General features: G+C 41.0%; 1 protein-coding gene across 1 annotated transcript in view; it reads right to left on the bottom strand.

Moving 5' to 3' along the window:
- Positions 1–14,296, bottom strand: part of HSD17B4 (hydroxysteroid 17-beta dehydrogenase 4) — a 185,798-nt gene that overhangs the window by 101,702 nt on the left and 69,800 nt on the right. The window contains exons 9-11 of the mRNA XM_072141145.1: positions 12,670–12,761; positions 11,456–11,480; positions 9,636–9,764 (exon numbers count right to left, since the gene is read on the bottom strand). Coding sequence (XP_071997246.1) covers positions 9,636–9,764; positions 11,456–11,480; positions 12,670–12,761 — 246 coding nt within the window. The remainder of the gene's footprint in view (positions 1–9,635; positions 9,765–11,455; positions 11,481–12,669; positions 12,762–14,296) is intronic.

The following is a 14,296-nucleotide window of genomic DNA, read 5'->3' as shown; positions in this document are numbered from 1 at the left end:
TGTGTCACAGTGTAAAGTCCTGTGAATCTACAGAACGGCGCACCCCCAGAGTTATTCTAGTATAGTAGCATAATTTTACATTTTTTATTTTATTATTTTAATTTTTTGATTGAAGGAGGCCATGGATTGTGCTTAATTTACATGGTAGATTTCTTTTATTATAGATGAGCAGTTTTATTAGAATGTGTAATAAGTGTAGGATTGTCATGCCGCTGCGATACTTATCATACACATTATACTATTAAGACTTCAAGGCAGTATACTGTAGCCTTGTGTCATGACCACTGAACTTCAAAAACATTACTAGTCTTAAATGGCATCTGTAGATAATAAATTTCCCTTATTTGAAAGTTTCTGGTTTGGTTAGCAGCATCAGTCAAGTTGTGAGGCCTATAAAAAAGTCAGAGCATCTTAGACTTAGAGGATCATTGCCCCTAATAGGTGACACTAGAGTGACAGTTTGCCTTCCACCTGGAGGATATCTGCAGAGGAAGCGTGATCTCAATCTCAAACCAGAGGAGGAAGAGGGGGATTACAGATTATAGAGTTTACACATTCTTAATAGTCTATGGTGAAGAGAAGAGTGAAAGACTAACTAGCTGTGGTAAAACAAGCAGCCATATTTGATATTTTGCTAGATAAGTACCACATAACTAATGTATGTATTACTTCATTTCACTGGGATTTGCCGCAGGGGAATCTCTAATTCCCTCAGCTGCTCCCTACTGACAGTGTCAGTTTGTTGTCTGCTGCTAAAGAGCATCTGACAGAATTATAAATGTCACGTAGGAAACCTCAATGAGCACCACCGGCCATTCCACTTCAGAATGACATAAACAGGTCTCCACATAAGAGGTGCGTCACCTTCTGTAAGTGGTGCCTGCTGAAATGTAGTCATCCAAGCCTGCTGTATGTGGACACTGGAGAGAAAGCGCAGCGCAAGCCAACATTATTCACTGGAGATGCTAAATACAATAATTAACCAACACCTCTAGATTTGGCTATTATTTTAGAACAATAGTAAATTCTATGAGCAGGTAGAGGGGTAAATAGGTCATTGATTATAGAGCGGGTGAGATCTTGAGGAGTCTATCAATCGTGAGGCAGCGTTTTTTTATGGTATGGTACAAGACCTCACATTTCCACACAAAGGACCTGTAGAGACATGAGTAAGAGCATATAATACTTGGTAGTACATAGTCCATGAGACCATGGGTAACTCATTACACTGAATCCCTGCAATGAGTATGAGCCCTCTGTCCGTATTGAATACATGTTCTACAGCTCTGCAGGTATTCAATACGGTCCTGTAATAATAATCATAGGTAAAAAAATGTTTTAACCCCATTTGTATCAGCCCTGCATGCTGTCAATGTGTTCCCAAATATATCATATGGTCATATTAAATTTTGTCCAGGAAAACTTCACTACCTCCGAGCAGATATTACAAAGATATTATACAGTAGTTTTAAAGGAAACCTGTCACCACATTTTCAAAACAAAGCAAGTGACAGGATCCCGCAGCACACCATTAACTAGCTGCCACCCTTCTTTTAACTAAAATTTTTTTCCCTTTCATCTCCATGTGTTCTACTCGGACGGCTTCTCCCATCTACACCACCCCATGCCACTTCTCAGCATGTCATGTGACCAGGGTGATGTCGTCTAAGGTCCTTCACCCAGTTACATTTGCAATCTTTACCCCATGTATGTACCTGATCACATGGCAGTATCAGGGCATTATCACATCATGCCTCCATGAACTTCTCCTCCACTGGCTCCATGGAATTCTACTTCTCCCCATCCTCCACGGAGCCTGATGTGATTTCATGTGATCAGATACAGACATGGGTTAGACTGTGCGAATGTGAAAGGACCTTCGATTACATCGCCCTGGTCACATGACACGAAGTAGCCAATGCAGTAGCATGTTCTAGTAGTGAGACCTGTTAATCAGGAACATGGAGGCAATTCCTTGGACTTCGTACGAAGGATTCACATCAAGAAAGTTGCATATACGTTTACAAACAGATTGCTTTAACATTGCAGCCATGGAAAATAACTATTTAGGGGGAATGCTTTTTATTCATAGTTTTTAATGAAGTATTTATTTTGGGCGGGTTAATTTGTATAGTAGGTTCTTTTTAAAAGGTAGAATACATTTCCTTCAGTTTGATATTATATAAACACTTTGCTGAATCTTCCCAGACACAACATACCATACATCATATACATATCTGCAGATGTCTTATAGTTTGTGGGCCAACTTAATTCTTTGCAATGGATTACATAACGATGAAATAGTGATTAGGAAGGGAGGAGGCAGAGTTCAAAATGGAACCCTTCGCTCTGGTATATCACATTTACTTTATTAACCTATACAATTTAAAAAAAAAAAGACTGTAAAAGTTTATTGTCCGAATTACATTGGCTGCCAAGAGGAAACTGGCACCTTCTGTGACAATGGCCTTTGAACTTTATCATTCAAAGGAAGTGGAGACCCCATAGTAGTAGTCGGCAGAAACTTTCACTGCTTTCATTCCAATTTGTTTTATTTACCGATAGTGGTATTTTTGTAACCTACAAATAGCGACATTTGCCCTCAACAAGGAATATCAACAATTTAATAGCAATCAGCGATATCCTCAGTACAAGATTACTAATGCGTTTCCCTTGATTTGATCATTTTCCTTCTGGGTAGATTTCCTTAAAGAGAACCCGTCATGCAAAATAACCCCCCTAAACTAAATATATTTTCATAAACTGCCATTAGAGAGCATTGCCTCTATCCCTTCATTGTCCCTCTACATGCCTGTAAACCTAAGCAATGAGGTCCTAAAGCTGTATGCAAATGACCTGTGAAATGTCCAATGAAGCATTAGCATATTCAAGCTGTCCACTCTATTCATGAGTGGGAGGCACAGCCACACCCCCAGTGCTTGACTGACAGCCTGTATAATGGTGTGAGGCTGTATAATGATGTGCTTCCTGGTGCTGGTGGCCACACCCCCTGCAGCCTGTGTGCATGTGTGTGTGTAAAGGAGATATACAGCAGCGCCAGGCAGCCATGTTACAGCAGAACATGTCAAATTCATGTGTAGCTGATGTCTGTGTCTCTGTATCTTAGGAGGATGCAGCATGTCAGCAGATGCAGCAAACACACTAGCCATGCTTTACTATACATTACACACAGACCTGAGCAGGGGGAGGAGAGGGGAAGGGTAACAGGAGTGACATCACTGCCTCTGACCATGTGACCAGCCTCATTTACATGATAAAGAATAGATGATTTTACAATGAATAATGTATGAAATAACTAAATAAAGGCTGGGATGGGATCCTTGTGAGCTGCTCCAACAGGTAGAGGTGACAGGACTAGTGGCAGAGACCTGATGACAGGTGTCCTTTAAGGTTAAAAAAGAATCTTTAATCGTTAAATCTGTGTCTTTTAGAGACAGTATTTATACTAGAACAATTTGTAGCATGAAATACTATATTCACATCAGGCTGCAGACTCAATCAATGGATCACATAAAGCAATTAAAAACATTGTACAATTTCCCGCAATCCTGATACTTCAAAAGGAACATCAGTCTTTAGGAAAAGTATAACCAGACAGCAAATAGTGGCTATTGTTTTCCCTTGGCAGGAGGGCAGAGAGGCTTCCATCTCCAGACCTCAGACATTCACTAAAGCATGTGCCAACTTGTAGATTCAATGTTCGGCTGTATTCACACGGCTATTGGGGGGGGACCCCCAAGTATGGCCGCAAGCTTGTGGCTGTCCATACGCCCCCCTGTCCATACGGTGCAGCACACGTGTGGCACTATACCGCTCCTACACGTGGAAAAGATATGACATGTCCTATCTTTCCCCATGTTATGGCGCCGTGCAAAGGAGAGGGGAGGGGTCAGCCCAGCGGGCATATGTTCGTGTGAATATAGCCTTACAATTGATTTCTCATCGTAAGATGCTTTTCAATGTTCTTCTATCTGTTGACTTGCACCATATAACAATTTAATTACCAGACGCACTGACACACCCAATGGCGGACAAGGAAACAAACTTTATATTGTATTTGTGCAGCGCACAGATGTGCGGCAGTGTAGCTGTCAGATATTGAACATACAGTATATACAGTGCATTGTGTCAATGTTTTCTGAAAGCTTTCCATAAACTCAGCGCTGAAAACAGCGGGGAACGTAAGGTGCCGACGTTGTGAATCAACACAATTTCTCTTCCCATTTCTCCCCAATCTTACTTCTCAACAGATAACAGCATTAAAAAAAAATCACTTGTGTTGGCAAATTATTGCAATTCATGACCATCATCAGTAAGAGAAAAAGCGAATGTGCAGCACACCCTGCTGTGACAAGAGGAGGTAATGAAAGCGTGCAATGAGGAGAAATGAAATCACTTCCATTGTGTAGCAAAGTAGCAAAGCAAGGGCAGGAGTACGGGGAACAGTCATCTACATCAAAAGAAGAAAGGCTGAAACCCTGCATAATGTCGCTCAATGCTAGAGTCATAGGGGAATACACACAAGACCCCAATACGGATTGTTTAATACATTTGCACTTAGTCCATCATCAAAGCACTAAGAGATTTCTCCTTAAAGAGCGGTAACACATTAATGTTTTATGTGGAATTGTTGCTTTCTAATGGCTTTTCAGACAAATCATATCCAGATAAAGCAGAGCGGGTTGTGCCATATAATGCTGCACAAAGTAGGGGGCTGATCTGTAATGATAAATAGCGCAGCATATTGTTCTAATGATACATCAAGCTATATACACTTTATATTAGATGGATGGACTAGCGAGTAATATCCTTGGCGACCATCATGTTTTGGGTAAAGGTGTAAAAGAACTATTGTCATTTGTTTCACCATCAGTTGAACTTAAAGAGGACCTGTCACCCAAATTTTTTCCACTAGGAGCTGCTTACCATACCGCTCTGTAGATAGATAGGACATGTCCCTTCTTTGTACGTGATACGGCGCTGTGCGCTGTATATTCCTATGGAGAGGGGCGGTGGTGAGCTGCACTCATCCCTTGCTACTCTCCGCATGTAGCCTTAAAGTGATAGATGTCGTTACCAGAGGTTTCCGGTAACGCTAACACTGCGGAGGGGTACAGTGTAATTGCCGGACAGCTCGCAAAGCTGTCCGACGTATTCATGAGGGGGCGGGGTTAGGGGCGGTGACTGCCGCATGGCGGGCGGCAGTCACTGACGGCCTATGGAGCGAGTGGAGCAGTCCAGGGTAGAGGAAGCGCCTCGGACCGCCCCCTCATGAATACATCAGACCGCTTTGCCCTGGATTTTAAGAAAAAAAAGGCTTTAAAAATTATGCAAATGAGCCTAGGGCTGGAGTCCCTCAGGCGCTTTTGCATAAATTTAAAAGCAGTTTTTTGTAAAAACCACAGCATAATAAGGTAATAGAAGAGCATATCCTGCAAGAATGGGCACACAACAGTATGTCAGTGTGCTTGGTTTACAATCCTTCATCCTGGTGGTAGATTTCCTTTAACTTGGGGACCACCTATAGTTTAAATTTTACTAAATAATAGTGGTAGATTTCCTTTAAGGCAGATAAGGATCTATTATAGAATTATTAACCTACTTTAGTTATGCAACTTAATAGGCACCAATCTACTACATGTACCAAAGAGCTTCCTAATTTCCAGGAGTTGATCAGAGGGTAGAAACTAAAGTATCACCACCAAAGTTACTACTGGAAGTTGTCAGGTGCTGGTAAGAGATAGGTTCTCCATACATTGTTAAAATAGTAAAAAATAACCGGTTACGTTAAAGGAGAATACATTAATGATCTCCGCAACAATTCTAGGAAAGTAGAAATCTATTATAATTTTAGAGATGATAAATCACTATTAGTTTAGCGAAAGGTCATGTCACAGTTGGAAAGTTACACTGCTAAAAACCTGCAAAATGAGAGAAAGCAGTCGACATGTCAATTGGGATTAATTCCAGAATGTTCATAAATGAACACAACTGTAACAGAAAAGTCCATTCAGTGTCCACAGAATATGAAATTACATTTACCAGCATTTAATATAAAAGCATTTTCATACAATTAGGAAGGAGAAAAGACTGAATGCAATTACAGTTAGGAAACGGGCTCAAGAGCACAGTGACCGCAAACTCCTCAGCCTCCATTGCTCTGTTTATGTCTTAAATGTCAAGATGTGAAATCTCTCCTGGGGGAGAAATGCGCAACTATGGGAAGAGATTTAAATCTTTTTTTTACAAGGAATTTTTATCAAAGAGAAAGCAGATAATACATTTTCAACAGTGCCAATGGGATCAGAAATATCTTACAGAGCATTACTGGAGCATGTTTATAGACGTCAGGACTTCCATGCATTTTGCAACTCTAAGAGGTTGCAGCAAACACTTAGCTTCTATACCATAAGCCTTGTTAATGACAGTTTTGTCAGCCTACTTCACAGAAACATGTGTCAAGGACACGGCGGACATGCCAAGTCCTCGGGCCCGCTAAAAGAAAGCTGGAACGTGCAAATAGAATGCGTCTACCATGCTTTTATTATTTATTTTTTTGTTCAGCGCTACTGGCCACCTGATACATTTAAAAAAAACACACAAAACTGAAGAGAAAGTAAAAAAAAAAAAAAGTAAAATGCTAATTAAAATCCAAATATTACCAAAGACTATCCTTCTATATATTTATCCCAAAACCTGTGTATAGCACAATACATAAAGACTGGTTGGGGCCTGCAAGCGTTCCATATGAAAGGAGCAGGGGTGCACAAGTGTGACCAGCACTCCATGTTCTTCTAATAGACGAAGCAACTGCACAGTATGCAGGTCACGTCTTCATTAACTTGAGGAACTGTCAGATGCCCCATTCTCCCAGTCTTTGGGGTCCTTTTGTGTATAATTGGAAAAACTAAAAGTTAAGAGTGCCAGTTGAGAGGTGACTATGCATTCATGCTGCAAATGAATAAAGAGTCCATTCACAACTCACATGCCTCCGTACAACATATTTCATATAGGAAAGTGGTTACATTCCATAATATAGAGCCACCAAGGGTTCTGCTAAGAAAATATATTTTTTTCAACCCAATATGGGAGCTAGTAAAAATATTTGTCCATTCACAGTTAGATGACAAAAGTCAGGAACTCAGATAACCATGTCTTTTTGTCCAATTTCTTCCCATGTACTTGGGAGTAGACAACGTGGACTTAACCGCCAAGTTGCTAAGAGTTGCACATTTATTTTCAAAACTATTAGACATTAAACCAGTGATGGGCAACCTTTTGAGCTTGGTGTGTCAAAATTCGCCAAAAAACCGAGCATAACTCGGGTGGTGTGTCACCTTGACAAAAAATTATAATTTTGTTAGATTTATAGTTTAAATAACTATATGTATGTAATATGTATAATTATTAGACAACCTAGGGTTAAAGAACCCTAGAAGTTAGATTGATCCTACCATGTACTGCCATACTACAGTATGGCAGTATATGGGGATTTTCCACATCATCTATTTATTACAATGTGCAAGTCACACATTGTAACAGATCGGTTACAATCAGACAGGTGTGGAAATGCTTAGTAACCTGCAAACTTTCAGTCATGAAAGTTCACAGGTTATAGCGAGGGCGCAGGCACCGCTGTCCACATCTCCTTCATGAGGAGCAAAATAATTGCAATGTCTGGCGATTTGCAAGGAGTTGCGATTATTGCAGGGCTTGTACATCACAAAACTGACACACAAGCCCTAATGACTCTCTTTCATCATACAGTACACTGACATTACTCACTGTATGATGGGAGTTGTTGTCCTCCCTCATCCCTGCTATGGAGATGGTCAGTGTAGAGGTGGCAGAGGTACAGTGAGGTACAGTGGCAGAGGTACGGTGAGGTACACTGACAGAGGTGGCAGAGGTACAGTAAGGTACACTGACAGGGGTACAGTGAGGTACACTGACATTAGTCATTGTATGATGGGAGTAGTTGTCCTCACTGGTCCCTGCTCTGGAGCTGGTCAGTGTAGAGGTGGCAGCTGCTGGGACATCAAACATGGCAGCAGCAGTGTAGACTGTCTGTGCTGCCACCCACCCCCCTCCACAACACAACTGGGAGCTGCAGAGGAGTCTGCTATGGCCGGGTCACCTCTCCTGCTTTGCCCCGGGATGACACAAAGCTCACACAGGGGGGAGGAAGAGGAGGGAGAGGAGGGGGAACAACTAGGAGCTGCAGAGGAGTCTGCTATGGCCGGGTCACCTCTCCTGCTGTGCCCCGTTCTGATACCTGGAGACACGAGGCACAGCTCACACAGGGGGGAGGGGCCGGCCCGGGGGAGGAGGAGGAGGGGGGAGTGCTGACAGTCTCTCAGCCTCCGCTACTGCACCGCTACTCAGCTGTGTAGGAGCCGATGATGAAACTCCCGGGCGGCCGCGTGTCATAGGTTCGCCATCACTGCATTAAACTATTAGCCCATTCTGTTGATCCAGGGAAATATTCTTTGACCGCCAAAGAATTTTTCCCTGCTTCGTGAGAGCTTTCCTGCACATGTGAACTGCTTGGGGTAGGACACCTCAACAATTTGTAACACAAGTGTGGGATTAGTTAAAGGGAACCCACCCTTAAATTGACCCACCCAAAATAAATACTTCATAAAAAAAACTATGATTTAAAGCATTGCTCTTATCCCTAAATGGTTCCTTTCCATGGCTGCAATTTTAAAAGAGCAGTTTGTAAACTTATATGCAACTCATATGGGGTGAGTTCAATGACATTAATGAAGTCTTGCATACTAAATTTTACTTACATTGCCCTACCTCCTTGTTCCTGATTGACAGGTGGCATGTTGCAATTTCAAGTGATCAGATACATACATGAGGTAGATGTTAATGTTACCTTAAATGACATCACCCTGGTAACATGACATGAAATGTGAAGAGGCATATGGCATAGAGAGGAGTAGATTGGAGGCGGTGGCAGACAAGGATGCATCCCCTCTGATGCCAGGAAGGATAACAAAAAGTTGCTTGTTGGGGTTGTGAAGAAGGGTGTCATTTAGGTACGAGAGCTCCATGGGAATTTGTCAGTAGCTGTATTTGTGAAAAATGTGGTGACAGGTTCTCTTTGAAATAATGTGTGACCCTCACAGTTACACCAATATTGAAGTGTTGGAGAAGAGTGTGATCAGGTGGAAGGAATTCTTTTATAATGAAATATACATATATAACAGATCAACCTAGTAATCAAAACTATATCAAAGTAGCCTTAGACCATAGGCATTGAATTGGGTGGGCTACATATGAGAACGTTTACAAGGACGAGTACAATACGCTAATAGGGTCACCCATATCATTTATGCTTAAGATGTTAAAACACTTCCACACTAGACCATAGAGAATATCATCAGGAATGTTTTTACTAACCACTCAATCCTATTCAAGTAAGAAACTTGTGCGGGTGCTTTAGGATTTCAAGTGGAAAAATAGAATAAATAACAGTGATGCTTAAAAAAATTAGACAGAAAAGTCATGATTGAGACCAGACTAATATACTAAAGCGGAGGTATAATTTAAACAGAGACAACACTGGATTCAAGACCATATTGAAACCTGATTAATATGGTTACCTTGAATTGTTTGTGGCTTAGTAACATTATCAAAATCACAAATCTTCGACCACTCATCACGGACAGCTTCTGGTGTCATTGGCCGATTCTTGTGCCTGATAATGGCCCCGACAGTTCTTTCCCAACGCACTAATTACAAGAAGGGAATAGAAAATATTGATCAGAATCCTCAAGGTGAGGCCAAAGAGTATGAAGCAATTCAAAATAAACTAACTTCTAAAAGCGACTTTATAAAGAATTCTCACAACCATCTCAAGCCAACTGCATTTTGTCTGCAGAGAGCTTTCAAAAGGGCCTCGCCATTCCCCCGGCACCACAAAGCTGCCCAGCACAGGAGGGAAGAGACCTTTCACAGGAAAACTTATAAAGTCGCGGAAGGTTTTTGTTTGCTTTTGTCAAGCACAAACACTTCTTCCAAAAAGTGAAATTACTTTTCATGCTGAAATGCTGGCCCCCGAAACAGCAGTGTAGGAGAGAACAATAGCGAGGAGCACCGGGTGTTACAAGCAATCTGTAAACCTCAGTTGGGTTGATTAATCACAGGTTATTTTACACACATATTCTAAAGAATCCAAGATGGATCGAATACTCTTAAAAAAGTATATGATCCATATAAACACAATGCAATCTACCCATAGCATTATGTCTCATTATGTTCTATGTAAGGACACAGCAGGCTGACCGTCACCACTGGTCCTGCACAGGTTTTTCAAGTGATAAAAAATGCAAATAAAAAAATAAGGTATAGGAAAATCTGGATCTTAATAACTAGGTTATACATATATTCTATTTTAAGGGTAGATAATTGTCCCATCAGCCACCTGTACATCTGTGAGTGTAATCTTAGAATAAAAATTTAAGTTTTGTAGAACATCACTCTTAAAGGTGGGATCAAACTTTAATAACAGAAGCGCAGACGCTGTGGAAGCCATGTAATTGTATTATGTGTTTGCAGCAGCCAGGATGACCTGCTTGTTGTACTGTTATACTGGACTAGGAAGGAGAGATGGGCAGAATGGGCTGGCTCAGGTATCGAAACAATAGAAATAGCCAGACCTCTGAAAACACAACAGATAAAGCAACAGGGGTTCAAGAGCTACTGCACAGCTGACCCCGTGATAAAACCCATCGGGGTACCTTTAAATTTCCAAGATTACTCCTCGACTCTATTACCCTGGTCATGATTGCAAATTACGGTATACAGGTTAAAGAGGAAATGTCTGCATTAGGACATAATTGTATTTCCAACACTTAAACTATCTTGGAGCATCTCTCAGGACACCAAATGGTTCTGTCCCTGTTACTTATCCTAGAAATTCATGAATACCTTGACAACTGGGTAAAAGAGTTTGGGAAATTTCATTGAAAACATAAAAAAAAAAAAAAAAAACGGGACGGAGAAAAAAAAATCCAAAAATATTTATTGAGGAATGCAAAACATGCCAGAGCAAGAGATGAGCGGATCTAAACTTTAGGTTCAGCATCCTCTGTTTGGCAGTTCTGCGTGACCAGGATGCGTCGCTTGATGGGCTTGAGAGCTTTATGCCCCTAGCATGGCAGTAATGGAACTGGTTTTTCCACCAGATGCCCACCTGGCCAAATCACAGCCCTGCCTAGTTGCTAGGGGCGTTAAGCTGCTCTGCAGCCAATGAAGCAAGATGTCTGCCTTAGGCAGAGCTAGTGAATGGAGGACACCAAACCTAAAGTTAGGGTTCACTCATCTATAGTAAGAGCACAAAACTTTAGTGCCTTTATATTGATTGAAATACAAGGGATAAATCTTTAGGGCAAAGATCTACAGAACTCATATGTATACTCACATTTTCCAACCCATCCAGCTCCAACCTGAAAGACAGAACACTTTTACTTTAGCTAAAACCGTAAGATCTTTGGGTCTTCTGTAGTAAATTATTTGTACTTGAAGGTAACCTCCCAGTACTTTGCATGAGGCAGCACAGTTATCCCACAGAAACCAAGTCCTCTTACAGCTTGGTAAAAGGCAAAATTATGGTTTTCAGAAGGTGGAGATCAAAAAAACGGAAAAGAAAAATGGGCAGGTTGATGAAGAGTTAAAGGAAGTCTACCATTTGCTTTTATGCATTATGAGCCAAACATACCTTGAGAATGCTGTAGCTACACTGATGTAGAAGCATATCTTGTTTTATCCCTGAACTGAGTGGTTTTGCTGAAAAAAGTATTATAAAATTATGAAAGTGAGTCTCTAACGCTCCTGTGGCTGGTTTGGTGCTTCTCCTCTTACCTTAATTATGCACTGCTCCAGAGAATGATGTAATCACTGTGTTGTCCCTGACAAGCAGAAGTAATCAATCGCTGCACCATCCCCCAGCTTCTGTGTATGAGTCATTCAGCTGAGGTGGATTAGTACTGTCTGGGCATTTCAGGAAGCTCTGTGTAATGTGTATAGGAACGGCAGAGAGAAGCACCCAGCTTTTCAAGGTCCTGAATTTTATAATTGTTTTTTGAGCAAAAACCACTCGGATCAGGGATTAAACAAGATATGTGCCTGCATCAGTGTTGCTACAGAATTCTCAAGGTATGTTTGGTTCACAAAGCATGAAAAAAAAAAATGGTACATTTCTTTTAAATATTGATTGTTCTATCTAGTTCTTGCTGAAAGTGATCTATCTCATTGACGAACTGGGCTATTTTATGACAACTCTGTAAACCTTACTGTTACGAAATTATATGCTCCAGCTATCAGGTTCTGATCTTGGATGCCAAGCAATGACAAATATAGATCAAAGAAGCGCTGCAGAACAGCATGCATCTACTGGAATATGTGACTGCAGCTTTATACTGACACTTAAATCACATACTATTATTCTTCTACTATTACCTAGTCTACTGTATTGTCCTGCTAATGGAATATGCATTATATGCAGCCGGTTGGTTTAATAAAGACTTTTCATAGTAGAAGAACCAAACATTTAAGAGGAAATACAACTTTCCAAAAATATGTGGAAAAAAAAAATGTAAAAATAATTGGCCTCTTGACAATGTAAGAAAATCTCACCTCGAACAAGCTGCCATTTTCTTGACAGCTTTCATGACACAGCCACAGCACAAGGGGAGCCACATACTCCGGCTTTAGAGCATCCACAAGATCTATGATGAAAACAGAAAGAAGAAAAGACACAATGATAGATATGTAGATGGATGCCGGAGATCAGATCAGTGTTATTATGTAGACAACATTTCAAAATAAATTGCAATATTTTACTATGATTTATCCTTCCTGCTGATACAGCCCCAACATATCCTGCAGCGCTTTACAGATCAGCATCACTGCATAAAATCCCAATCTTAAGAAGAAGAATTCAAACCCTGAGCTCCAGGAACGCCAATTCCTAAACACTGAACCCCATGCTGCCCCAGTAAGGCATTCTTTGATGTTAACTGTTGAGGAAATGCCAGAATATTGGGGGGAGAGATGCACCTAATTTATCAAGAGGCACCTTCTGGACCTTCTGTGTACTAGAAAATCTTTAGTAAAAGGCATAAAGAGACCAATAAATGCAATAGAATTACAAATAATGGTAAATCTGCCAACAGGTAAAAGGTCACACCTATTCCTGCCAAGCCCTGTCCAATTAGAAAAGCAATAAGAAGGGAATTGTACAGTGAAAAAACCTGGAAAGTTTCTCCCAATTTTCTTGGAGTGCAGGGGAAAAGAAATAACCTGAGCTATGCAGGCTTCATTCACTGTTCAGTGTGCAAGGGTAGTGCCAGAAGGGGGCTTAAAGGGCCCTATCAAAGTCAACATCACCAGACTTGCCAAGGCCAAAAAACTGGGAGAGCCAGGGAACCAACGGGAGCCATGACACTAGACCAGAGTAGCTGGCACGGACATGTTCACTTTTAACTACACCCTCAGGCCGTGTTCACATGTAGTGTTTACACTGAGGTTTAAAACAAAATACAGCAGCTGTGGAGAGGAGATTTGCCCAATTACACTGATGTTCTCATTTACGTTTACAAAATGCTATGTCAACACGTTTGGTTTACATTGGGCTGACATTCTGTTAACATTGCAAATGTTGATGTTGATATGGGGAGGATTTAGAATCCTTTACCAGCAGGCATTGTTGGTTTGCGGGGTAAAATTATGGTGACTAGTCATTTTTACACCAGTCAAGGGGGTTTCCCTCCACATGGTGACAGTGCCCATCCAGTGCCAAAATATCAACAAAAAATAATTTTTACTGCAAGGTGAATGCAAATATTTTCCCCAAAAAATAAAAATACAGAAAGTGTGGACATGTCTTACTTAACTGAAAAAGAAAACCATACTATAGAATGGGGACTGTCTCTGGTTCTGAATGCACAAATAAATCTTCATTCTTAAATCTTTTCATGTAGTAGTAGCTGGGTTTCTGTCTCGAAGAATAAAATCCCAGTGAAACCGCTACATATCTAATGTTTTTGTCAGATAGAAGCCAAGATAATCCAATTGAGCTCAAAGCCTCCTTTCTCGCATCCAGACCTGCTTAAAGATTAAACCTGCCTTTGCTGGCGCTGTGCTATGGAGGTGTTTGTTTAAATATTTAGAGTCAAGCTGGCACTCGCTGCTCCCTATCTAGGTCACAAAATCTTCCTTCTGAGAGTATTCACAGTCATTCTGTCAGCTGGACAAATAACAG

Source organism: Engystomops pustulosus, chromosome 1, assembly GCF_040894005.1.
Source record: "Engystomops pustulosus chromosome 1, aEngPut4.maternal, whole genome shotgun sequence".
In the NCBI taxonomy this organism is placed as follows: Eukaryota; Metazoa; Chordata; class Amphibia; order Anura; family Leptodactylidae; genus Engystomops; species Engystomops pustulosus.
Note: the sequence above shows the minus strand (reverse complement) of the source record. Positions and strands in the feature narration are given on the sequence as shown.